The sequence below is a fragment of the Kazachstania africana genome, chromosome 1 (assembly GCF_000304475.1).
Source record: "Kazachstania africana CBS 2517 chromosome 1, complete genome".
NCBI classification, from domain to species: Eukaryota; Fungi; Ascomycota; class Saccharomycetes; order Saccharomycetales; family Saccharomycetaceae; genus Kazachstania; species Kazachstania africana.
In genome coordinates this window covers 586,391-612,282 of record NC_018940.1, presented here as the reverse complement: position 1 = coordinate 612,282, position 25,892 = coordinate 586,391, and the positions used below count along the sequence as shown (strand labels likewise).

The window sequence follows — 25,892 nt, the reverse complement described above, 5'->3', positions numbered from 1 at the left end:
AGTACAAAGAACCCTAGATCAGACCAATGAGTAATATATCTGTTACAAACTCACCTATACCTGTTAATAACTCTACTCCCAATTTGACTCCTACGCCGGGGACTCTGAATGAAAATGATACTCACAACTCGTTCCAATCAGTTATACCAATTCCTATCAATGTAACTAGATTACAATCTAATGGTATAATAACAGGATTAGCTGCAAACCCAAAGTCCCTACAATACTCCCTCTCTAATTTGAATATCTTTCAGACGCTTCCAAAGGAAACTTCTCGTGGCGTCGACGATTTAACTAGAATGAAAATGGCAATACTTAGTGGATTAACAGAAGAAATTAAGTGGTCATTAAAGAAATATCTAGCTTATAGCAATAAAGCACCATACATGATCAATTTAAAGAATTTGCCTGAATTGCTAGACATCTTCAAAAAGTTCATTCTCGATTTGAAGCCAATTATCGAAAACCTTAATAATCCTATAATTAATAATAGTTCCATAATGGATGATCTTCAAAATGGACTTAACTGTCTATTAATCTTGAGAAATTTAGCTCAAGATACGGATTCAATTCAAATTCTCGTTAAAGATAATGAAATCAAAGATTTTCTTTTATTTGTATTGACAAAATACGAATTAAATCATAAACCACATTCTAAATGGCAAATTTATGAATCAAATCGCCTCTACGTTAATGAATTAATCCATTATACTATAGATTTGATGGAAGCAATTTCAACTTATATCGCCCCAGCCAAAAAGGATGATCCATATTTTCAAAAGTTAGTCTCCATTTTAAATTTTACAAAAGATAGATATATGGTCATTTCACTCTTAAGATCTCTTTCAAGACTTCTTGTGAGATCAAAAGCCGATGAAGAAAGTGCGGCAGACAACTTAGATGATAAAACTTTACAAAAAGTTGTTTCCTTCATTTTAATCGAAACGGATGCAGATTTGATCACAGCATCATTAGATTTCCTCTACCAGTATATCTTACCAGGTAATCAAAGAATAAATAAACTTCTTGATGATCATGAAAGATTTTCAATTTTGTCAACAATGATTCCAAAATTATTATCATACAATGTTAAACTACCAAACTATTCTGAACTGGCTGGTAAACAAATTAAATTAGTTAAGAGAATTAAAGCTCCACCGCCAGTCAAAGTACCAGAACTATCAGACCCTCTTTTCCAAGAATTATTACAATTGAATGAACCAATGAGATCGACAGCATGGTTGAGATGTTGTTTTGATCCCATAAAAGATGCAGAATTTACTCAAATTCAACTATGGAGATCTTATGAGTCAAAGTTCTCTAAGGCAGTACATGATTCTGGTAGAAAATTATTACCTGCTGTCGAATTCATCAAAAATGTTTCAAATGCTTTCCATAACGCTTCAGCTATGGTCATCACAGATCCCGTATCTGGAAAGAAAAGATTTGTAATTAGAGGTATTCAACCAAGAAAATCGCCATTATCTATTGAAGACGGTGAAATTGCTGCAAAAAACCCATTAACAAAACAACAAAATAACTTGAATTCCAAATTTATTGATGAACAGAATAAAATGATTAAACCTGTCAAACAAGAAACTCTACCGAAATTAGTTTTCCCTACTGAACTAAGCGAAGTGTCAAAGACAACAGCTACTTTTCTTTGTCTAATCTCAAATAACTCTAAGGGAAAAGGGCACGATCTGTGTAAACAAATCAAGCCAGTCGTATTGCATAAATTAGCTGATATTCCACCCTTAAGTTCGGCACTTTCTGAATATATGGATAATATACCAAGTATATAAATCGCAGATAAATAAAATTAGAAGGGTTATGTCTTACAAATATTGTATCTATAAACTACATCTTATTAAAATACAGATTAGTTGAATACAAAAACTTGATCGTCAGCATTGGATCTGTTGGTAACTGGACAATTCCAACCGAGTTCTTCAGCATATTTCAAAACCAAGCTTTCCATTTGTTCTGGACCACAAATCAACAGTCTATTATCGGGATTTGGTAGTGGTAGATATTGCTGCATTTGTTCCTTTGTAACAAATCCAACATCACCTCTCCATGCCTCAGCATACTTTGGTTTATCTAATACGTAATGAATTCTAACATTTGGGTATTTAAAGCATATTTCATCCAATTCATCCTTCAATAGGATGTCATTTTCAGTAACATTAGCGTAAATTATAGATACCTTGGTTACATCTTCAGGAACAGTAATAATTTCATTCAAGACTTGTAAAATTGGTGTAATACCGGAACCACCAGCCACGATGGCTAACTCTTTGGAAGAATTTGGCTTATAATGGAATTGGCCCATAGGTCCCATAAAGTCTACTAAAGAACCAGTGGTTAGACTTGCGAATTGTTTGGAAACTTTGCCATTGGGATAAGATTTCACCATAAGATCGACGTAGCCCTTTGCTAATTTAGAGCTGATAGGGTTGTAATATCTTATTTCGTCCTTCCCATCAATGTTCATTTTGACTGCTACATGGTGACCAGCTGGGATATCTAATGATTCTAACTTTGTCTTCAATTTGAAACGATAAATGGCTGTATTTTTGGATACTAGGGTTTGGTCTTCTAATTCTAACTGAGTCCACCTATCTTTGAACAATGATTGTCGACGTTGATAGGCCGAAATGAACCTAGTTAATACTACACTGAATAATACTGGTAAAGCGAACAGTATTCTTTTATCAGAGGACATATAAGTCATTAACAAAATACCGGTAATGAATAAACCAGAGGGAATGACAATACCGTGTAGAGGCTCATCCAGGATGTTGTGTGTGTTATCTTCCAATTGGTCCATCTCAATACGATAAGCAAATGTTGTTCAAAGGTTATACAGATAATGTTGAACTGAATTCACCCCAACTGTTAGGAAATATTCAAGAATTCCTTTTATATCAATGTCATCGATGACCAAATTCATCATTGCGGAATTTTTGCTACGGAACCAAATCGAAATTATCAGAATTTAATTATCTACGAAAAAAAAAAAATTTCAGCTTACTTAATAAAAAACTAAAAAAGCTCACAGATAATTCTACTATAGGAGGAACAGCATGGTATATATATATATAGATGATTATATCCATATTACATAACTTAAGAATTCTTTGGCTCTATGTCTAGAATTCTTCATCAGCATAGGAATCAGCACCAACTTCGATGTAATCTCTTTCTAGGGCAGCTAAATCTTCTCTTGCTTCAGTAAATTCACCTTCTTCCATACCTTCTCCTACATACCAATGAACGAAAGCACGCTTGGCATACATGAGATCGAATTTATAGTCAATTCTTTTCCATGCGTCCGCAATTGCAGTTGTGTTAGATAACATACAGACAGCTCTTTGAACTGACGCCAATTGAGAATCCGGGGTTGCAGTAGGTGGTTCGTAACAAATACCAATCTTGAAACCAGTAGGGCACCAATCGACCATTTGCACAGTTTTCTTATTCTTTACTTGCGTTACAGCAGATTGGACATCGTTAGTAACAACGTCACCTCTGTATAATAGACATGATGCCATATATTTACCTGTGGCAGGATTGCATTTTACCATTTGATTACCTGGTTCGAAGCATGCATTAGTAATTTCAGCAACGGAATTCGATTCATGGTGTGCCCTATCCTTGGATAGTATTGGAGCATAAGAAACCAATGGGAAATGAATTCTTGGGTATGGTACTAAATTAGTTTGGAATTCATTTAAATCGACATTTAAAGAACCGTCAAATCTTAATGACGCAGTAACCGAAGATACAACTTGTGCAATCATGGTGTTCAAGTTTTTAAAGGAGGGTCTAGGAATATTCAGATTTTTTTTGCACATGTCGTAGATAGCTTCATTATCAACCATAAAAGTACAATCCGCGTGTTCTAAAGTGGCATGTGTAGTAAGTACGGTGTTGTACGGTTCAACGACAGATGTGGAAACTTGTGGTGCTGGATATACAGCGAACTCTAATTTTGATTTCTTTCCATAATTTTCAGATAACTCTTTTAATAGTAGAGATCCTAAACCGGAACCAGTACCACCACCCAAAGAATGAGTGAAAAGGAAACCTTGTAAACCGTCACATTGATCTGTCATCCTTCTGATTCTATCAGTAACTTCATCTATTATTTGACTTCCTACGGTGTAGTAACCACGAGCATAATTATTGGCAGCATCTTCTTTGCCGTTAATCAATTGTTCTGGGTGAAACAAGTCTTTGAATGCACCGTTACGAACTTCATCGATGACATTTGGTTCTAGATCAACATAAATTGCTCTTGGGACATATTTTCCAGTTCCTGTTTCATAGAAGAAAGTCGAGAAACCTTCTTCCCCACCTTTCGGTCTTGAAAGACCTTCTTCTAAATAACCATCTGGTCTGATACCGTGTTCAAGAGAATATAAATCCCAGCATGCGTTACCGATTTGACAGCCAGCTTGACCAACTATTTTAATAAGGGAGGACCAAACACGGCAAGTAGAGCAGTGTTTGAATTGCTGTTAGTATAACTTGTTTTCATAAATAGGATAAAAATAAGATTAAAATGGGTCTCTTCGCTATGATAGAAAAAGACCCCAAAAAAGGAGGAAAAAAACTGGGCGTACATACCATTGATACTAATAACTTCTCTCATTGTCAATTGCTTAATATTTTTATGTTTCGATAGGTTTGATGTCGAGATTGTTTTTACAGGGCCCTGTAATATAACTGTTGTTTTTGTTTTGTTTTTTTTGTTTTAATTGTGAATGAAACGCGAAACGATGCCAGAAAAATAAACAGTGAAGATGACGGGGTGAGATGACGATGATGCAAATGTCTATAAAGGAATTTTTATATAAATATGAATATATGTAATGGGAAATAGACTGAGTGTGAGCAGCCTTATGGTATTTTCTAAAAAAAATGAGTAAGTTAGTTGGAGGATAAGGCTTTTTGAAGTCGATCAAGGTTCTTCTTTCAGAAACGAATATGAAACAATTCTATCAGTGGTATCGTTGTTCCTTACAAGTCCATAGAAGTACTTTTCTCAGAACATATTAAAGAAAAAGTCAGCTTGCAATAGAGTATTTTTCTTTTTAGCAAAGAAAACTAATCAAAAATAAAATAAAATGTGACTGCCAAAAGGAAGAGAAAATAATTGAACTTAGCATAGTTATATATATATTTTCAGGAATTTTTTTTTATTTTTATTTTTGGACTCTTCTTTTTTTATTTTTTTGATTTAGTATAATCTTAAAATTTTGTTGTTTCATAGCTATGAGCTTCTCATAATGTACATGTGTTTTTTTCTGGTAACTTTATCTCTTAAATGAAAGAAAAAGTTGATTTTAGACCAGTTCAGATCTTGGAGAAGGCTCAGAAGTTCCTTCATTAGATACTGTAGTTGTAGCGTATTTCGAAATATCAATTTCATCATGGTACTTCTCGCTGATTTCTTCCAAAGTCATTCTCTTTGTTTCAGGAATCAATAAAGTAGTGAAAACTCCTACTAGCATAAAGAGCGCAAAAATTTGCATGACGTGTGGCAACCAACAATTTGCTGCTTTACCATTTTTGGCACAATTGTGACTTATCAGAGTGCCTAATGCAGTTTGAGCAATGATAGCGCCGATCTTACCAGAAGCAGCAGAAATACCGTGAGCTGTTGATCTATACCTTGTTGGGAAACATTCTCCAGGAACGACAAATGTGGTAACATTTGGACCAAAATTCTGGAAGAATTGACAGATAATGTATAGACCTAATAACCCATTACCTGATAATTTATTGTAACCAAAGCCGATCCCGCATAGTAGGGCTGTTAATATTATGAATCCCATTAATTGGATTGGTTTTCTTCCTATTATATCAATGGTGAAGACGGAAGCCCAATAACCCGGTAGTGAACCAGCACATATAAGAATTAAGTTACCCACTGCTGAGTTATACAATTTCTTGTAGACATTTTGTGAACTAGCGTAACCGATTGTTTGTAAGATAACAGCAGTATTCAAACTTAGACCGTAAAAAGCAACGTCTAACATGAACCAGGAACCTGCTGTTCCTAATAATACTTTACCATATTTCCATTTACTAAAGTGATGAATGAAATCTTTGAAAGATGCTTTCCTTGGAGGTGGAATCGCAGCTTCATTTATGGATGCTAAATCAAATGCGACTGCAGTAGTAGCACTACGATCAGAACGAAGGGATATGTTTGCTGTTTGAGTGAGATTTTTTTCTTCATTTGGCATTTCAATGAATTCCAACTCATCATTATCTTTATTGACGTCTAGAGTATACCTTGGCGATTCTGGAATAGTTAATCTGAAATATAAACAGATAACACCAGGTACTGCACCAAAACCTACCAATATTCTCCACATTTGATCACAAGCTTTCATACAAGCAGGACCACATTCGGCACCAGAATTGGCATCGATCAAGTCAGGTTTATAGGCGGCAACTAGAATCAAAGCAACTATGCCTGCGGCGATTTGACCAAATGCTTGGTTAGCGAAGACAGCGCTCATAATTGCGCCTCTCCATTTCGTTGTGGAGAACTCGGAGGTAATAATGGATGATAATGGGTAATCACCGCCAATACCGATACCCATAACTACTCTGTAAAAAGTTAATACTGCGACAAAGTTAATACCCGGGGAATGTCCCAAAGTACATTGTAACACTGTGCAGAAAATCATTACAATTAATTCTAGCCCATAAATTTTCTTACGACCGACAATATCAGCCAAGATACCGAAGCCAAGTTGACCGATGACAGTACCGACACTTGTAGAAACTTTAAGTAAAGTTGCTGTTGAACTTGGCATATCACCATTCCAATAGACGTAAGACAGCATGGAAACACCTAAATTGATGGCGAAAATATCGTAGGAGTCAGTTAAAAAGCCTACACCTGCGATAAGAATTGTTCTAACTGCTGGCCAACCGAATTTCTGATTATCAATTTCTTGTAAAGCTAATTTTCTTCTTTGCAAAGGATCATCAATGTGAGCAAAATCATTGATATAGTTGTGGAACATAGCATTGCCACCTTCGGTAAGATTAGTTGACGGGTCAACTTGTAATTTTTCTTGGGTAGCCATTTGGTGTTAGAGTGGGGTGGAGAATGAAATGAGTGAGTGAGTGAGTGAGTAGTTGAGTGTACTAACTCAAAAAAAATGGGGGGTAGCTGTTGTGGAGTTATATAAAACTAGTCAAATGATACTAAGACATAATAAAAAATATTTGAGATAAGTAATAAACAAGTGAAAAAAAGAGTAAGACTATGAAATAATTGTTCAGAATATGGAAAGATAAATTTCAATTTTCACGAAAAAAAGACATGATTCTCGACGGATATTTATACGGGAAAAGGGGGGAATTTAGAGACAATTGTAATCTAATTTCAAGGATCTAAGATAGTATGAGTAATTGAGAGATGCGTGTAACTTTCACACGTTGGTAAACGAAAGAGAGAAAGAAAGAAAAAGTATCCCATGGCTTCCAGACGCTGCGGACAGACGTTTGTTGTTTCCGCCTTTTTTTTTTTCCGCTGTTCGTCTGCCTGGGACTTCCTCCAACTCCCAGGAAAAGGAACGGCAATAAAGGCCAGTGAGATCGACAAAAATTATGCAATTAAAATTCATCGGCATCATGCTTGATAACATTGTTGATGATGTGTGTGTGCCTCAAGAAGTGGCGACACTTTACGAAAAATGGTTTTATTGCTTTAACAGTCGGAGGAGATCGGTTTAACAGCCCTCAAGTTGTCTTCCGTTTCATTCTCTCTCTTTCTGAAGTCGTGCCAATCCAAGACGAAATCAGTAGATTTTCCGTTTATAGAAATAAGAATTCTCTCTTCAGCTTACTGAACTGTGCATGACTTTTTTGATCAAAATTACAAACTAAATCAGCCTCCAATAGAAAGGAGTAGATAGCGGCATGTGCATTCGATACAGCCCTTTTGAGCGGGGGACAGGGTCCCTTTCCAGTCTCATAACCTTTTCTTTCCCTTCTCCCTCTCTCATTAAATTCTCATCCAGTCATGCGTTTCCCACTTTTTCTTTTTCCTCGCATCGTTTACGCAATTTATGCAGTTACAGGATCGATGCCCTCTTCTTTATTGCTGGAGGACCGTTTGCCGCATTTTTCTCTTTGACTTGACCTTCCACTGTGCCATCTACTATTTTTTTTATTCTCCCTCGAAGGCTTAGAGTTCTTTTCGGTCCCCTCCAATCACTTAAAATCTAAGCTGGATGACTTCTCATCACGCGCACCCAGTGACCACACCCAATCGTCAAATTTCTTATCTTACTCGTTACCGCATTAGGGAAGCTTTTTTCTTTCTTTCTTGGTTGTTGCGGGATATCTCATCCCTTTCCGAAAAATACATTTAGTGGTCGAATGAATGCATGCGAATACATTTTTGTTTGCTTTCTTCATAATAGTGGACCACTACTTACTTGACCCGTTATTATCGTATCGAAAGAAAGTTAAAATCATTTAATTACCCGGCTTTCGTTCATGTTAGGGTTCTAAGCTCTTTTTAGGGTTCGTTTATTATTGCTTTATACGGTCTCATTCAATGGTTTACTTAAAAGGAAAGTTTAAGTAATCCTATCTATGAATTTAGATAAGGCAATAGTCATCTTGAAAGAAAGATTAGTGAAATAATAAAAACGTTTATAATAATAGTCGTCTTAGAGAAACTATCATCATGGCTAGTGTTACAAATAATAGGAAAAAACTACTGCTGATGGGCAGATCCGGTTCAGGGAAGTCATCAATGAGGTCAATTATTTTCAGTAATTATTCAGCTTTTGATACAAGAAGATTAGGTGCAACTATTGATGTGGAACATTCACATTTAAGATTTTTGGGAAATATGACCTTAAATCTTTGGGATTGTGGTGGGCAAGACGTATTCATGGAAAATTACTTTACAAAACAAAAAGATCATATTTTTCAAATGGTACAAGTATTAATTCATGTTTTCGATGTAGAATCACAAGAAGTTATCAAAGATATTGAGATATTCATGAGATCTTTAAAACAGTTAAAAAAATACTCTCCAGACGCTAAAATATTCGTTCTTTTACATAAAATGGACTTAGTACAAACTGATAAAAGAGATGAATTATTTCAAATAATGATGAATAAATTACAACAAACCTCTTCAGAATATGGCTTCAATGATTTGGTCGGCTTCCCAACTTCAATTTGGGATGAATCATTATACAAAGCGTGGTCACAAATAGTTTGCTCCCTAATACCAAATATGAAAGATCATCAAACAAATTTAATTAAATTTAAATCAATTTTAAATGCTTATGAAATCATTCTTTTTGAAAAAAGTACTTTCTTAGTGATTTGTTCATCAAATGGTAATATGGGTTCACAATCAAAAAGCTTATTAAATAATGAATTAAACCTAGATCCAAAAAGATTCGAAAAAATTTCAAATATAATGAAAACTTTCAAACAAAGTTGTACAAAATTGAAAAGTGGATTCACTACTTTAATTTTAAATGATTCAATTTACGTCACCGAAATTTCTTCAAATATGGTTTGTTTTATTGTGTTAAATGATACGGACCAACCAAAGGAAATAATTATGGAAAATATTCAAAAGGCCAAAAAAGAGTTTTTCTGAATAAATAATTTTCAATAATATATATATATATATATATATATATATATATTATTTACTGTGCATAGACTTCATCTTTTAAAAATCCTTGGACTTTTAACCGTTGTTTTTTAATCCTCATATCTCGTCTCACTCCAATAAAGGATGAATGGAATTACTATTTTACAAAGGGCATCAAAATCATAACTCTTTGAAGAAATCTCTCTTGAAGAAAGCTAGTTTCAACCAATCTAAGCATACTTTAAATCTCGTTCTAGCTGATAACAACATCGAAAGATACACAATCCTCCAAATATAAAAGGTCATCAATCCGCCGCCTGTATAAAGTGATCTTTTACCGTATGTAATATTGGCAATAGCTTTCTCCGAACCTAAATAAGCTAATGCACCAAGGTGTCTATAGGAAAATGGTTTAAACTTATTTTCCTCGAATAATAAATCATATTTTTCCTTTCTTGCGGATAGTTGGTCGTGGAAACCATTAACTTGTGACATCTTATCAAAAAGTTTACTTAAATATTCAGCCTGTTGGTTTGCAACCTGTGCTGTAGGAGGTAGCCCCATAAACGCATTATCTCCTATGGCAAAGATGTTATTACTACCTTTTACTTGACAGAATTGGTTGGTTACTAAGGCTCTAGTACTTGAATTCTGTTCGGGTATTTTCTTGAATAAATCAGAAATTAAGGGTCTCACTTTATTACCTGTGGCCCAGATCAGAGTTCCGTACGGGATTGTCTCCTCAGTAGTTGAGCCATCTTCTGGATTCTTTGTTTTGGACACTAAATGTTTTTCCTCGACTTTTACAACAGCTGTACTCAGGCGTAATTTGATTGTAGTCTTTTCTAGCACTTTTTTAGCGTATGAAGATAATTTCTTTTCGAACATGTTCAAAACAGTTGGTAAAGCCTCAACTAAATGAATTTGAACTTCCTTTGCAATAGAAGGTAGAAATTTTTGTAAATCTTGTGACACATAGTCCTGTAGTTCACCTGCAGTTTCTACCCCTGTTGGACCACCTCCAACGACCACAATAGATAATAGCCTCTTTCTTTCGGGGTCTCCTTCTGGTAAAGAGTTAGCTTTCTCGATGTTAGAGGCAAATTTATTTCGAATTTCCAACGAATCAGGAATTTCTTTTAAGAATAATCCATGTTCATTAACACCTGGGATATTAAACGTGTTTGGTTCTGCACCTACAGCACTAATCAAATAATCATATTTAATCTCTACTGGTTCACTTGGATCAATTCCAATATGACTTTTTCTTAGTCCCGGTTGATTTAAATCTGTGATAAGAGCTACTGAACTAACTGTAACTGTATTTCTATCGGGATTAATAGACGTTGCTTCTGCTTCATAGTAGGTGACATTACCCTTTTTCTTTAAAGCAAAATTAACTACAGGTTCAATAATTGATTTTTCATCGACCGTCCCAACAGGAGTTGAAGGTAATAAAGGTGTAAATAGGAAATGTGACCTTGGTGAAATCAGTGACACGTTATATTTTTTAGTATCGATGTGCTTCAAAAATGCAATAGCTCCCCAACCAGAACCCAAAATAACCACAGTAGGTTTGTCATTTCTATTAGGATCAATTACCTTAGTGGTCTTAAATGAGGCCGTCCCGCCTCCATTCACCCTAGACACAGGAGGTTTCGAAGAGCCAGCTGTTTTCACTGCAGCAGCTGATGTTGTGGATGCCAGTCTGACTGAGTTTACTAAAGCTAATGAAATCTGTCTATTATGAGATATTCTAACTAGCATAGAGTCAATTACTGAGGGTGTTTTAGGGCCAAAATGATTTGAAGATGTTATTTGTCTTTTGGTCAATTTCCAATCCTTCTAAATATTTTTTACATTGGAATGTTATGCCATGGGAACGATTCTCGGACTTTGGCTCCCTACTAAAACAACGGATATTTCGCCAATAAAAACTGAGTATGGGTAAAAAAAAATTAACTTAATTTGCCATATTTACAAACATCTCAGCACTATTGTTGTTTATTCATGAGTTACTTGACTGACTGGAATTTGATGATTGAATACCTGATTATGATGGAAGGTACAAAAAAAAAAAAAAAAAAAAAAAAGAAATAGTACCGATGTAGTAAGCTAGATGTCTTTAATAGATTCTATTTAGTGCTATTTGCAGAAGACAGTATATATGGTTTGGAAGTTATGTACTATTCTAGACAGTTCTAATTTGACAATTCTTATTATGAGCAATAAGATCTCCATCATTCTTTTTTACTTTCCTGGCAAGAAGCTCGTATATAAACTTCTTGGATGCCAAAGGCTATTTCCAAGAACCAAAACAATAAAAATGATGCAAATTGCTTGAATGTGGCATTTCGTGATGCCACAGAAAAGAAAAGTCATTTTCACGATTTTTCAATACACGTGATATTCACGTGAAAGGGAATTTTTTTTAAAGTCACATGCATATTTTTCCTATTTAAGTAAAATTCGCAAATGCAGTATTCGATTCTTCAATTTGGTTTCTGGGTTAGGAAATATAATAACAATTGTACTAAGTAAAGCATAATTTCAAAAAAAAAAAGTAATATAAACACAAATATCGCTGATGTTCCTTTTGATGACCAATGAGGTTCTCGAAAGTGAAAACCAATCCACGATGAATTCTACTCCACAGCGCTCTCTGAGTCGTAGAGTTCTTAACAACAAGTCTTCTATCGTTTCAATAAATACCAATAGTGGTGGATTCTATCCATATTCCAAAGAAACTCAAAACAGAAATGATCTCAATGGTCAACATTACTATATGCCTCAATACGCTGATTTAGAAAAAACATCATATTCTACCAGTCCTAATCGTATCGCAATATTAAATTCCAATGTTGTTATGTCGAGCCCATCGGTCATTCCAGCAATGCAACCAAGACTTATCAATACATCGACAAGACACCAGCATCATCATCATCAACAACAACAACAACAGCAGCAGCAGCAGCAACACCATTATCAGTATCCACTACAAACTGGAAGTTACTACAATACTAGTCAAATGAATAACAATTATTACTATTCTAATATGAGAAACAATAACAGCATCAATAGCAATAGAATGAAACAAAGAAACAAAATGATGAATGTTACAAGCCCTCGTTACAATCAAGAAAACACAGCTAACAATAATAAAAACCAAAAGCCAAAGAAAGTACAATATAAAGAGATCAAGGATGTATCCGAACTTTTTAAAGACGCTACTAATCAAGACGTTAATTCTTATCTTTTGAGCCAATACTTCAACAAGAATACAAAGCCAGTTGATTTTGGCGAGTTCAATCACTCAAATGAAATGAAATCAAAGGCAATTATCATAAATACTGCGTCAAGATCGTGGTACAAAAACTCCAATAAGATTCAAACGTATAAACTGTCAACTCCAATATTATCTTCTATAAAGTATGGATCTACCTTGTCTAAAAAGATAGATTCCCATTACAATGACCAAAATATAAGTGCACAGCCACTTTTCATTGCTGGCAATAAAAATTTCAAAATTGATGAATTGAACGAGGCATCAGTTGAATTAATAGACAAATATCTATCGCAACTTGATAAATCTAGCACAGGAAGGACATTAATAAAAAATAGTTCATTAAATTCATCAAAGATGCAACGTCAGCGACGCCCATTGATCAATGTGTCAAATTATAACGACAGTTTTGATCTAAGTTTTGATGGTAAAGCTTTAGACCGTAATGATATTTTCCGTATGGTTGATTCCTTTAGTATTGCCGTATCAGATAACGAAAGTAGCGATATTATTGCGAATAGTAGTGATATCAGTTATACCCAAACTGGAAACAATATCCATTATAACAACGAGAAGGATAATTATACTACAACAAATTCAAATAACATTTTACCTGCAGAAATAACCAGTAGTAATGTAGCATATTAAATATATTCACTTTGAATATGTACACAAACATACATATATAGGAATTATTTACAAGTTTTTACTTAAGTCGCTAAGGTATCCTCTTCTCCACAATATAACCTGGGTTGGATTTCCTTATTTCTCTTTGTTCAGCTTTAGTTACAGATTTCTCCGTCAATTTTAAACTAATTAGTTCCTTAACCTTCAATAGTGACCCTGTTATGGCAGGCGTTACTTTTCTATATATAGTTGAACCTCTCTTGGTAAAACCCAATGTCTTAACAATTGTCCTTGTGGTCTTTGGTAAACCAATCAACGATCTAACCAGCGTCGCTCTATAGTATACCATCACGTCTTCACTTTTCTTCTTTACACTGGATATCAGATTTGTTAAACTTCCCTTTACCGAATATATAATAAAAATTATAAAGCGCCAATTTTTCTATGTCTGAAGAGAATTTGTACATAACACATATACAAGGAGCTATGGAAGTAAATGAGCATGGATGGGCAACAAGAACCACCAAAACATATAAAACTACCGAAATCTCAAATAACACCAGAATTCATATCTAAGATACGTAAATTAAGAGAAAAAAAAAGAGCTGAAAATGAGGAAAATAATCCTGAGTTTTTGAACTCTAAATATGATTTCATTAAAAGAGCTATTTTGCAATTACCTAATGTAGAAGAACTGGATAATTCAGTAGATCTTAAGATAATGACTTATAACACATTATCACAGTCGTTAATCAGACGGGAAATATATCCCGACGCCCACGATGCCATTAAGTGGCATGTGCGATCCAAAGTGATCCTTAATGAAATCAAATATTACAATTGTGATATTATGTGTTTCCAAGAGGTGGATGTTATTCAGTGGGACAAATTTTGGTTGCCTGAACTCAGCAAATTGGGATACGAAGGAGAATTTTATAAGGACTTCAGGGGCCCAAAGGTCCATGGTGTCGCAATATTCTGGAGATCCAACCTCTTTGAACAATTTGATGTTATCAAGATTAATTTTGATGATATAGTTGCTGGTAATGCAATTTCAAAAACAACACGGACGTGGAATGTTGGACTGATCGTGGCTCTTAAATTTAAATCTTCTAACGCAAAGTTTAGGTCTGGAATAGTAATAGGTACAACACATTTATTCTGGCACCCATTCGGCACTTTTGAGAGGACAAGACAACTAGCAATACTCCTAAAAAAGTTTAGAAAGCTTATCGATAATCTCAATACCGAATGTGGCCACATTAATGAAATGTCAAATCGTTGGTTGCCCATTCTCACAGGGGATTTCAACTCTCAGCCATGCGATATGCCTTATTTATCAATAACTAGCAAGCCAGTTAGCGCTTCTGGTGAGGCAAAAACAGTCATTGAATGTAGTACAGCATATAAATTCTCAAGAAGAAGGAGTGGTAGTATCAATTCATCGGAGGAGGTTGATCATAATGAAGAGACCCAGAGTGAAAAGGAAGTGGAAGAAGAAGAGGACGAAGAAAGTAATCCTATAGACCCACGCCCTTCCCATTTTGAAGCCACCTCGGAACAAAAAGACTTGATTGCTAAATTAGAGAAGGTACACAATTCGATCAACTTGAAGGCAACATCTTTATTCGGTATTGCATACAAAAAAGTCCACTCAATAGGCCTGAATTGCAAGAATGAGCCAGAACTTTCTCATACTTCTATATTTTGGACAGGATTATTAGACTACATATTCATATTAGAGCCCTGGAATGAAGTTGAGAAAACTGACTGGGGATCTTTGGAGGATTTTGAGAAAAGAATGTCACTCAGGGTTAAAGGTTTACTGAAAATGCCTGAAATGAAGGAACTCCCTAAAAACGTTCAACCTCATCAGGGACAATACCCAAGTGATCATTTGTCCATGATCTGTGATTTGAATGTTAGAATATAATATACGTTGTAAAAAAAAAATTCAAAAAAATTCTCTCCCGGGGGCGAGTCGAACGCCCGATCTCAAGATTACTTTGATGTTTCACATTACAGTCTTGCGCCTTAAACCAACTTGGCTACCGAGAGTATTTAATTATGATTGTTATGATGCATATAGAATCCCTCATGCCATATAAAAATAAATTACGTTCCTCCCTTTCTGACATGAAAATTTAAGGCTCTACTGCAATTAAATTGATAGTGCTGGAAGTGTTAGATAAACTAGACGCTGCTAAACTTCGTTTATAGAGAATATCTCATTTAATATTTGAGGTATCATTTGTAATCTAGAACAAGCATTGAGCAGAAGTCTAGAAGAAACCTTGTGCAGTAGTTTAGTACTACGGCTTTTATTAATATTACTGAGATGAAACTATGTGGGATTATAACTGTGATAATGACATCAATATTCCTCATTGCCATCCGGTTAGTGATGAAATCAGTTCCAGTCAAATTATTATATAAAGGATGAAATAAAAACGGAACTTCCTGGACTATTTCATTACCTTCGTCACTTTATGTAGGATGAGATAGAAGAAGTATATCGACTTATTACGATAATTACTGAGTAAAATAAAGAACCTATAGTCTTACAAGCTTATCATGTCTAACAACACAACAACACCCGTAACGATGGAGTGAGTACTTTCCAGGACGGTTCAGTCCAGATAAAAGTGTCCATAATAAAATCAACTATCGAAATATTGCCATATTTACTAGTAGTTAACGCGAAAAACAAGCTCTCCCCTTCCTTTATGTCAAAAGCGTTCTCTGTTTCCCTGTTGGAGTTTACTTCAGTTTACTGAAAAAAAAGATAACCAGATTATCTCCATACATAAATAGTCATTGACCTTTTTGGTAACTGTTAGAACGTGAGAGATTTTCCTACGTGGGTTTTAAACCGAGTTAGGTAGACTGTCTATGACGGTGATACAAGCCTTAAAAACACGTCCTTGAATTCATGTTTTTTTATCATATGGTTGGGCAGGAAACTTACCAAGGAAGCGTATGTGTATTTATTGTCTTTCCACCTCTACTGCAAAATCTCTTGATAAACTACCATGGATTAGTTTAACTCTTTCTTCCTCTTTTTTCTTGTTGAAGCGTCACTAAGTTACCATATTTTTGCTATACATTATACCTTTAAAAGTCAATAGCTCATTATTGCATTTTATCTCAGAAATATACTATTTCAGGAACAGGAGTTTAGTCCCAATAACTATTCTTTCATACGGGTTATTTATAATGCTATACATATTTGACTTTCGCTTAATTGAATGCAAATCATGGACATAATTTATGGTGGTATATTCAAATCTATTCAATGCTTGCACTTACATTAAAGAATATTTAGCTTTTGTATTATTTTATAACCCTTCAGTTATGCTGCATAAAACTTAAATAGCTGTGTAAAGCATGCAACTTTTTTACTCTGAAATGAATATTTTTAGTTTGATAGAACAAGAGAGATACAAAATTGACTTGGAGCAATTAAGCACGTGTTTTTATTTGATAAATGTAGGCAAAAGAAGTAGTTGTGAAGATGATTTTGATTTATGGCCATATTTCAAAGTAGGTCGACATTCTACACAATTTGCACCTGTGTAATTTTGTCCGACTAAGCACTAATTTTCAGGGTTGAGAAAGATGGCTTATATTTGAACCACGCCGGTATATCGTTAAGAAATCGTTTGAGTAAAAGACACGCTTTTTAAACTGCTAAACAGGATATGCATATATAAAGGCACAAACTTCATTCTTCTTCCCGTTTTTATCAAGCTAAAATTACTCTTCCCATGTCATCCGTCAACCTCGAGAAAGCCTAAATACGCGAAAACCATCAAATGTAACTTGTCCCAACACGTCCCAAATCTGAGTTTTATCAATCGCCTGTCACCCTTGGTAAAAAAGACGCACTATCTTGCTCACTGTTTCGCGAAGAGTAAAAGGTTATTACAGCAGTCATCTTTAATCGACTAGTATGCTATACCCCATTTTAACAAAAAAGAAAAATAAAACTTGAAATCCGCTACAGATAGCTGGCACAGTTAAGAAATCAACTAGCACGAACTTTAATATATCCGAAATATAGATGCAGGCTGGCCTTCACATATCAATTGCCCACTACTCTTCGAATCTCATGATAGCAGAAATGGAGGGATGTTACTTATCCGGCGAGCATACCATGGATGGGGGAGGGGAAGTTCAGTATTAATGCGATTGTGGGTAAACACCGTTTCTCGAATGAATATGAGACAATTTTATTATATATCGCTCGAACAAAAATCAATCTCAACATGGCCTCATCAATCCTCTGCCCAACAGTTGCATCTGACATGGTTTGAGTGGTAACCTCTTACTTGCTCATAAAATGCAGCAAAAGTTTCTTGCAACGGCACAAGATGTGTCGCTTACCGTAAACGGAAAATGGATACTCTTCTAAGTAAAATCGAGAAAATTGATACGACAGGTAATTGCCAGATCTTGTTTCGAAACGAAATGCTGAAAAAAAAAAATAAAGTGGCGCGGTGAGGGAAATGGATTGAGATTTGCATGCTGGAACTACCTGATACTGTTTGCTCACTGTGTACAGTCGAATCCTGCAAGCAGACATACAAGAAGGTTTCCCATTGTGAGTTTTTTCTTTCTTCCTTTCCCAATTTCTACTTTCTATTAATTGATTTCATTCGTTACCAATAAGACGATCAGATTGCTGTTTTTTGTTCCATCACTCTATAAAAGATCCAGTTAAGGTCTGTTGACTCCGTTGTGCCAACTCTTAGCCGCTGCAATTCTTTTTTCTAATATTACCGCTTCTAGCTTAACTGTACAAAAACAGTTATAGCTGAAATATTACACCCGCCAAGGAACACAGACGTACTACCCCACCAAAGAGACCCATCTTTTCTGAATATTAATACGTGTTCACACCAATCCAAGAGAACACCACACGTCTTTAAATTTCACGAAGTAACTTTATTCGGAGCACGTGAGAAGTAGCGATTTTTTTTTTTAATCGAAATTTTCCGTTTCTCACACACGATTATTACTAAGTTTGAAAATTACAGTCAGACCAAATTTTTACTAGTGAATATCATCATTATATTCCATTCCCATTAAATATTAGTACTTCCCTTTTGCCGCTTTACAAGAATACGCATAATAATAATATACGTATTATTTTTTTTTCTCACCAGTTGGGAATTCATTAAACTATTCAGTCTTTTTTTAGATTTCGCTGCATTATTGATTTTTTTTTTTTTTGTTATTTGGCCCTTCTGTATCCGCAAAATAAACAAAACAAAATTCTCTAAGTTGACAGAGAGAGGATTATTCGAGAAAACAAAAACAACTGATTTTCTTTTTTTTCATTTGTTTTATTTTTAAATCAAACATACTTAAAAGAGCCCAACCATATGATGAGACCATCTTATTCGAGGAAAAATAGTGGGTTTCATATATATCAATCGCAGCAGCCTGCTCAGGATCAATATTATTCTGCTTTTGATACCACCAATCCATTAATGTCGTATCCTCAATTCGAACAACCTTACGGTGCGACTTTCCCACCACCCCTTTCTTCTTCCACTCATTTCCAGCAAACTTATTATAAAGGTTCACCATTACCAAATGCACCTCCAACACCATTCGATACTGCTTATGGTGCTACATTGTTACCTTCACATTTATTAATGGGTTCACCATTTATATCTTCACCAAATGTACCAACCCCACAACAACAATATTTTTTACAACAGCAGTTTAATACTAATAATAATAATGGCAGTAGTACTCCAAGAAAGTCCTTTTTTAAAGTGTCAAATAGACCAATTTCTTCTAGATCATCTCGCTTCTCAGAAAAAAGGAAAAGTTTTATTATAAATAACCCTACAACTAATAACAGCAATAATAATAACAATAATAAGGAAATTTTGGAAAAATTATTTACAGAACCAATAAATATTTCCTACGTTATATTGCCAAAGGGTGATGATGCTTATAGAACGAGATCACTTCTGTTTGAAAATGTAGATAATGCAATTAATTTACATTCTTTTATCACAAACTTCGTTAAAAATAATTCCATTGAAAGTATTTACCTCGTCCCTAATAAAAATGATTCAAATACATGCGACATTATATTAAGTTTTCTATCACGCCACATATGTCTAGATTTCTATAATAATGTATTGCAAAGATTAAAAGAATTTAAAAAACACTTAAACTCTGAATCACTAAATTTAAATTTTGTATCACTGAAATATAATAAAACCACCAGGGATAATCAAGGACCTTCCTTGGAATTTAACATAGTCACAAGAGATGCAACAAGGTCTTTAGCCATAGAGCTTTGTTCTAACGAAAATGATAGTCTAATACTGGAAAAAGAACAATTGTTCGAAAAGATATTGAATGAAATTTTACGAACAGATGAAAATAAAAGATACGTCCTGGAATCTATTGATTTGGTTAGTACCGATAAATCAAATAAAGAATTTGGTAAAAATTATGCAATTCTATCTTTCTTGAATATCACTATGGCAATTGAAATAATGGATTATATTCAAGTTATCTCTTCGAAACTTAATATTGGAAAATGCTCCTTCGTTACAATTCAACCGTTGATAGAAAATAACGTAATGAATAACTCTTCTGCATTATCATCCGCTACAAATATTCAAAGTTCTGTTTCATCAGAAGGTAATAATAACCAAAATAATAATGGCAGTACATTTTTTCATAAAAATAGTATAAACAGTCTATTATCATCAGAATCTTCCGTATCCATCGACGAAGAAGTAATATCAATAGCCGATAAATTGAAAGGAATAAAATTGAAAGATATTTCTCTCGATATTCTACCGAGGGATTATCCTGAACCAGAATTTAATTTTAGTACAGATCATCTACCAAACGTGACTATTTCAGTACCAACTCAATTGGATCAAATACCGGGTACGCCAAGAACACAAGAAATATATATAAATGATATGTCGCCGTCTTTTGAAGGTATTGATATGATGAATAGTTCTTCCACTATGCTTTCTGGAAACGGAACATTCATTTCGAACACGCCGATGTTGATTCCTTCTCAAAGTTTCTATATGGATCAAAATACTCAAATTCAGGAGGCACCATTTAGATCCAATTCTTTTATCCATCCAATAACTGACTCATTAGAAAATCAATTAAGTACTTCCGCAAAAGTTGCATCTGCAATGGGTAGTGATGCCGGTAATAGAACAATATATATTGGTAACATCAACCCGAGATCAAAGGCAGAAGATATTTGTAACGTTGTCCGTGGTGGTATTTTACAAAGCATTAAATTTATTGAATCCAAGCATATCTGTTTCGTAACTTTCATCGAAGCAGCGGCTGCTGTACAATTTTATGCAAATGCGTTCATTGATCCTATTGTATTACATGGCAACACACTTAAATTAGGATGGGGTAATTATTCGGGTCCCTTACCAAAATCTATCGCACTAGCTGTCACCATTGGGGCTAGTAGAAATGTGTATGTGAGTTTGCCTGAATTTGCTTTCAAAGATAAATACATTAATGATCCTGAATTTAAAGAGTATCATGAAAAATTCAAACTACCAGATCCTGAACAATTGAGAATAGATTTCAGTTCATATGGCCCCACAGAACAAATCAATTATCTTTCTGATAGTCACTGTTGTTGGGTGAATTTTATGAACATTAGTTCAGCTATCAAGTTAGTAGAAGAAGCAACAAATGATTTTGACAGATTCAATGAAAAGTTTGATGAACGTTACAATGGTTTAGTGATAAATTATGGTAAAGATCGTTGTGGTAACATTAATAAGAATTTGATTGCAGGCAAAAATTCAAGATTTTATAAAATAAGACAAAATCATAATTTTAAGTTAAGCAAGTTAGAAGAGAAAAGAAGAGATCATGATAGAAGAGAAAATGGATTTAAACATGTCTATAATGATGAGGAAACCATCTATAACGAAAGTATGGAGACTGACAATCAACATAATGAGGAATCAAAGGAAAATGATGGCAAATTCCTTCAATTGGATTCCTTAGGAATTAGTTTGGAAAGTAAGAATGAAATTGCTGACGATATCAATGATGCTTTGACTGTTGACCAGTTCGAAAATGAAAAAAGCATAACAAAGAATAATGGCTTTGAAAATACATCATTCCATTCCGATTCCTCGTCTGACATAGAATTAATAATAAATTCCCCAAATAGTCTTCGGACTAAAGATAACGATGTGCTAGATAGCGAAAAGATTATTAATAGTGCAAATACTACGAACAGGACAGGAAATGCTAACGGCTACAAGAACGACTACACTAAGAACAGAAATGACGGCATGAGAAATAATAGATCCCGTAATAGAAGTAGATACTCTAGAACTATTCCTGGTTCCGATGTCATGGCTCAGTATCTTGCTCAATTACAACATTCAACTTTTATGTATGCCGCAAATATTCTGGGAGCTTCAGGCGAGGAAGAATATTATGACGAAGCAGAATTACCCACTGTCAATGAGGACTAAAACGGACAATCACACGCAGGTGTTTAAATATTTTATGTCATATAATTAGTAGTTATTGAATAATTATCTACTTTATTCTTCTTTCTTTTTTGCCCTTATTCAGCGGCTCCACGTCAGCACGCATACATCAAAGTAGGAAACAAGCACGAAAATGGGTGCCTGACCCTTACATAGATAATATTCCTAGATTCTTTTCTTTTTTGCGTTGCGTAATTCAAGGTTCCTGAGCTCGAAAAAAATTTACTTTTTGAAGTCGCGATGAGTACGCGCTGACTGTATTTACGGTAAATATTAATTAATAAGCACTTGCATAAACATGTGTCTATATATATCTTCGAATAAATAAACTGTTCTCTTGATCTTGAGACAAAGGGTTTTTATTTACATTAGTTTGTACAACACTACATATTAAAAGAGATATAGTCACTTTAAAAAGATGGCAGAAAGCAGGACGTCTTCAATAAAAGAACATATACAAAGCGATATAAGTATTGATAAATCCTCTAATGAAAAATGTGAAGTTATAGTGAGGGAGAAATCTAAGTGGCAGGACCCTGGTTACTTTAAAAATTCATTCCAAGAATATCTTTTCGTTGGATCATGCATGACTACTCAATTATTGAATCAAGCTACTACACCACAAACTTTAAGTATAATGAATGTGCTATCTGATTCCTTTAATTCCTCACGCTCTAATCAAACGTGGCTGGTAGCATCATTTCCTCTTGTAGCGGGATCTTTCATTTTGATTAGTGGGAGAATTGGCGACATTTATGGTCTTAAAAAAACTCTAATTGGGGGTTACATATTTTTAATCATTTGGTCACTAATTTGTGGATTTACCTACTATTCAAAGAGTGATACATTTCTTATAATTGCAAGGGCCTTCCAAGGTCTTGGAATTGCATTCACTCTACCGAATGTTGTGGGTACTATAGGAAACATTTATCACGTAGGGTCTCTTCGAAAAAACATGGTCATTAGTCTAATAGCTGCCTCTGCACCTGTCGGTGCAGCAATTGGAGGTGCTTTTGCTGGTTTAATTGTCACCGAAAGCCCCAGTCAATGGCCATGGTCTTTTTATGCATTTGCAATTGCTTGTTCTTTCAATCTGCTAATTTCCATTTACAGTATACCTAGCAATATCCCAACAAATGTTAATGGATTTAAGATGGATTGGATTGGATCAGCTTTAATTGTAACAGGTCTAATTTTATTTAATTTTGCCTGGAATCAGGGACCTATAGTTGGCTGGGACATAGCATATATCATTGTGCTTCTGATTATTTCTGTCATATTTATACTTGCATTTTTAACTTATGAGATCAATTTTGCCCCCTCACCATTAATAGCCAGGGAAATAACCCATAGTAGAAACATGATTATAACAATTTTCACTCTTTTCCTAGGATGGGGCTCCTATGGCATTTGGTCATTCTATTACTTTTCCTTCGTCCTGAATCTAAGACACTATTCTCCAGTATGGGCAGGTGGTTCATACTTTATCTTCGGCATCTTTGGGGTACTTGCATCTGCTTTCGTTGGAATATCAATCAAAAAAATTACGGCCCCAGTTATTTTATTATTCTCAATGGTTTTATTTTGTGTTGGTACAACGCTATTGAGTGTAGCACCTGTCGATCAATCATATTTCAAGCTCACATTAGCGGGTATGGCTATTTTAGGTGTCGGCCTAGATACATCATTTCCAGCAGCAACTATTATTCTGAGTGATGGACTACCTATGGAGTATCAAGGTATGGCCGGTTCTCTGGCGCTCACCATGGTCAATTATTCCATGTCATTATGCCTAGGTATGGGCAATACTGTCGAACGCCAAATAAACAAAGACGGTCAAGACGTGTTAAAAGGTTATAGAAGTGCCGAATATTTGGGTATTGGCTTGTCCGGATTGGGACTATTATTGGCTTGCATACTTGTCATTGATAAATTAGTGGCAAAATATAGAAACAAAAATAGCATAAAAAATAGTGCATAATAGTTAATGCGTTATATTTAAGTATTTTATAAATAAAAGAGAATGTTAATATAAATCTATTCGACAAAATTAAAAAAAATATAAAGTTTTGAACGTTAATACTATAATTATTTTTATTATCTTCTTTCTTCTCTTTCTTTATTTGCCATTTCTTTCAAATCATCATCACTTGGTTCATAAATGTGCCATAATGTATAATGAGGGAGTCCACCGACCTTATAACCCATTTTCTTGGCCATTTTTCCAAATGCCTCAGTTTCTGCATGATTTTCAAATGTAAATGCTGGAAACTGTACCCCACTTCTGAATAATTTAGCCTTTGCAAGAATCGACACACCTCCTACTCCATCGATGTCAACAACTTCGTCTGGATTTCCTTGGGGATCACGAATATAAGCTAAATGAACTCTCCATGTGGGATATTCAGCATAACCTTCGACTATAACATCATCTTCATCTAATGTCTGTGCAAGCTTTAGAGCTTCAGCAGATTCCCTCCAGGAATTCAAATCGTATGGTTGTTCTCCCGAAAGGAAAGCCGGAAGGGGTCTCCAGACGTTTGGAACTATAACGTCATAATCCTTTGCCATCAAGTCCTCTATAACGGATCCGGGACATAACTCAATGTCAGCATCTCTCCAGTAAACCCAAGAGTGGTAAGGTTTCAAGGCATTGGCTGTTAACCAATTTCTTGCACGGCCCATAAGTTTCCTTCTAATACCTTGAACTTTAACGGCATGTCTGTCACTGAAACCTTGTCCAATAATTTGTCCAAAATTCTTTTCAAAAATTTGAACTGATCTAAAAGGCTTATCATAATCCTCGTGGAAGGGTGGACTGAAAGCTTTCTGCACTCTCTTTAAATATTCAGGGTCCATATATTTTAAATGCAAGTTTGATTTAGTTGAAGTTTCTTCCTTAGTAAAAGCATCAATTTCATTGAGGACCTGCGATAGAGTACCATTCTGTAAATTTTTGGAAAATTCTATCAATGCATCCAGAGTGTTATCGTTTTCTGAGCAGTCACTGACTAGGAAAGCCAAGTCGATTAATTCGTGAGGATAAGTTAGATTCATTAAATGCCTGAACATAAGTGGTAAAACATGACTTGCATCTCTTAATGGAATACACAACAATACGTGGTCTCTGTTTTCTGCTCCATTTGGGTTACCACCGAAGTCCTGTAGATCGTATGTCTCTATAGTAGAATCATATAACATATTCATTTCCCTTTCATAAATTTCCTGGTCTTCTGGAGTCAGAACATCGGTACCGAATTGCGAAATTAAGTAATGTTGAGCACCTTGGTCGAATTTTTGGATCACAGTTGGATCGATATCTTCAAAATCGAAATTGTAGTATTCTTGATCGCTTAAATTTATGGTTTTTTGTGCAATGTCTATAATTGTCTTGTTCAATTTTGATGCATTGAATTCAAAATTGAGCATGAGGAATAAAATGAGGAAACTGACGAAGAATCCAAAGATTATTTTAGCATAATTTAGTCTTCGTTTTCGATTTTTTGGAGTAAAATTCAATTTCTTTTCAGAATCTGTTTCATATAGGCTATTCGTCCTTGGTAGCCCTCCAACGCTACCCTTTTTGTATGATAATCGTTTCAAATTTCGCACGAATTCCATCAGAAACAACTGTCCTCCCGATTTCTGAGCACTGCTTGAGCCTTATTCGATTTCTTGCTTATTCTATGAATATTGGTATTTGAATTTTTTTTTTTGGTTACAAGCAGCTGAAAAATTCGGCTAAGCAATAAAAACCAACGCGGTGGGCTGTTAATACGTTCAAAGA

At 34.8% G+C, this 25,892-nt stretch overlaps 12 protein-coding genes and 1 non-coding gene across 13 annotated transcripts; 6 read left to right on the top strand and 7 right to left on the bottom strand.

Moving 5' to 3' along the window:
• Window positions 1-26: 26 nt before the first annotated feature.
• Window positions 27-1,805, top strand: RSC9 (Rsc9p; the record flags this gene model as incomplete). Its single annotated transcript, XM_003954816.1, has 1 exon — window positions 27-1,805. One exon carries the CDS (start codon window positions 27-29, stop codon window positions 1,803-1,805), a length of 1,779 nt encoding a protein of 592 aa, XP_003954865.1.
• Window positions 1,806-1,882: 77 nt separating this feature from the next.
• PGA3 (cytochrome-b5 reductase) lies at window positions 1,883-2,833 on the bottom strand (the record flags this gene model as incomplete). The annotated part of the gene is made up of 1 exon (XM_003954815.1): window positions 1,883-2,833. The coding sequence occupies one exon, from the start codon at window positions 2,831-2,833 to the stop codon at window positions 1,883-1,885; it is 951 nt and encodes a 316-aa protein (XP_003954864.1).
• A 322-nt stretch (window positions 2,834-3,155) lies between these two features.
• On the bottom strand, window positions 3,156-4,660 carry TUB3 (alpha-tubulin TUB3; the record flags this gene model as incomplete). Its single annotated transcript, XM_003954814.1, has 2 exons — window positions 3,156-4,471; window positions 4,636-4,660. The coding sequence occupies 2 exons, from the start codon at window positions 4,658-4,660 to the stop codon at window positions 3,156-3,158; spliced, it is 1,341 nt and encodes a 446-aa protein (XP_003954863.1).
• A 694-nt stretch (window positions 4,661-5,354) lies between these two features.
• Window positions 5,355-7,115, bottom strand: PHO84 (phosphate transporter PHO84; the record flags this gene model as incomplete). The annotated part of the gene is made up of 1 exon (XM_003954813.1): window positions 5,355-7,115. The coding sequence occupies one exon, from the start codon at window positions 7,113-7,115 to the stop codon at window positions 5,355-5,357; it is 1,761 nt and encodes a 586-aa protein (XP_003954862.1).
• A 1,652-nt stretch (window positions 7,116-8,767) lies between these two features.
• GTR1 (Rag GTPase GTR1) lies at window positions 8,768-9,664 on the top strand (the record flags this gene model as incomplete). The annotated part of the gene is made up of 1 exon (XM_003954812.1): window positions 8,768-9,664. One exon carries the CDS (start codon window positions 8,768-8,770, stop codon window positions 9,662-9,664), a length of 897 nt encoding a protein of 298 aa, XP_003954861.1.
• Window positions 9,665-9,841: 177 nt separating this feature from the next.
• NDI1 (NADH-ubiquinone reductase (H(+)-translocating) NDI1) lies at window positions 9,842-11,428 on the bottom strand (the record flags this gene model as incomplete). Its single annotated transcript, XM_003954811.1, has 1 exon — window positions 9,842-11,428. One exon carries the CDS (start codon window positions 11,426-11,428, stop codon window positions 9,842-9,844), a length of 1,587 nt encoding a protein of 528 aa, XP_003954860.1.
• Window positions 11,429-12,299: 871 nt separating this feature from the next.
• Window positions 12,300-13,592, top strand: KAFR0A02880 (uncharacterized protein; the record flags this gene model as incomplete). The annotated part of the gene is made up of 1 exon (XM_003954810.1): window positions 12,300-13,592. The coding sequence occupies one exon, from the start codon at window positions 12,300-12,302 to the stop codon at window positions 13,590-13,592; it is 1,293 nt and encodes a 430-aa protein (XP_003954859.1).
• A 70-nt stretch (window positions 13,593-13,662) lies between these two features.
• MRPL33 (mitochondrial 54S ribosomal protein uL30m) lies at window positions 13,663-13,920 on the bottom strand (the record flags this gene model as incomplete). The annotated part of the gene is made up of 1 exon (XM_003954809.1): window positions 13,663-13,920. One exon carries the CDS (start codon window positions 13,918-13,920, stop codon window positions 13,663-13,665), a length of 258 nt encoding a protein of 85 aa, XP_003954858.1.
• A 147-nt stretch (window positions 13,921-14,067) lies between these two features.
• NGL3 (3'-5' poly(A) RNA exonuclease) lies at window positions 14,068-15,504 on the top strand (the record flags this gene model as incomplete). Its single annotated transcript, XM_003954808.1, has 1 exon — window positions 14,068-15,504. One exon carries the CDS (start codon window positions 14,068-14,070, stop codon window positions 15,502-15,504), a length of 1,437 nt encoding a protein of 478 aa, XP_003954857.1.
• A 33-nt stretch (window positions 15,505-15,537) lies between these two features.
• On the bottom strand, window positions 15,538-15,629 carry KAFR0Atrna1Y. Its single transcript is given in 2 exon segments — window positions 15,538-15,574; window positions 15,590-15,629. It is a non-coding gene; the product is annotated as a tRNA-Tyr (tRNA).
• A 3,329-nt stretch (window positions 15,630-18,958) lies between these two features.
• On the top strand, window positions 18,959-22,087 carry NAB6 (Nab6p; the record flags this gene model as incomplete). The annotated part of the gene is made up of 1 exon (XM_003954807.1): window positions 18,959-22,087. One exon carries the CDS (start codon window positions 18,959-18,961, stop codon window positions 22,085-22,087), a length of 3,129 nt encoding a protein of 1,042 aa, XP_003954856.1.
• Window positions 22,088-22,523: 436 nt separating this feature from the next.
• Window positions 22,524-24,086, top strand: ATR1 (borate transporter; the record flags this gene model as incomplete). The annotated part of the gene is made up of 1 exon (XM_003954806.1): window positions 22,524-24,086. The coding sequence occupies one exon, from the start codon at window positions 22,524-22,526 to the stop codon at window positions 24,084-24,086; it is 1,563 nt and encodes a 520-aa protein (XP_003954855.1).
• Window positions 24,087-24,202: 116 nt separating this feature from the next.
• VAN1 (Van1p) lies at window positions 24,203-25,726 on the bottom strand (the record flags this gene model as incomplete). Its single annotated transcript, XM_003954805.1, has 1 exon — window positions 24,203-25,726. One exon carries the CDS (start codon window positions 25,724-25,726, stop codon window positions 24,203-24,205), a length of 1,524 nt encoding a protein of 507 aa, XP_003954854.1.
• Window positions 25,727-25,892: the final 166 nt, after the last annotated feature.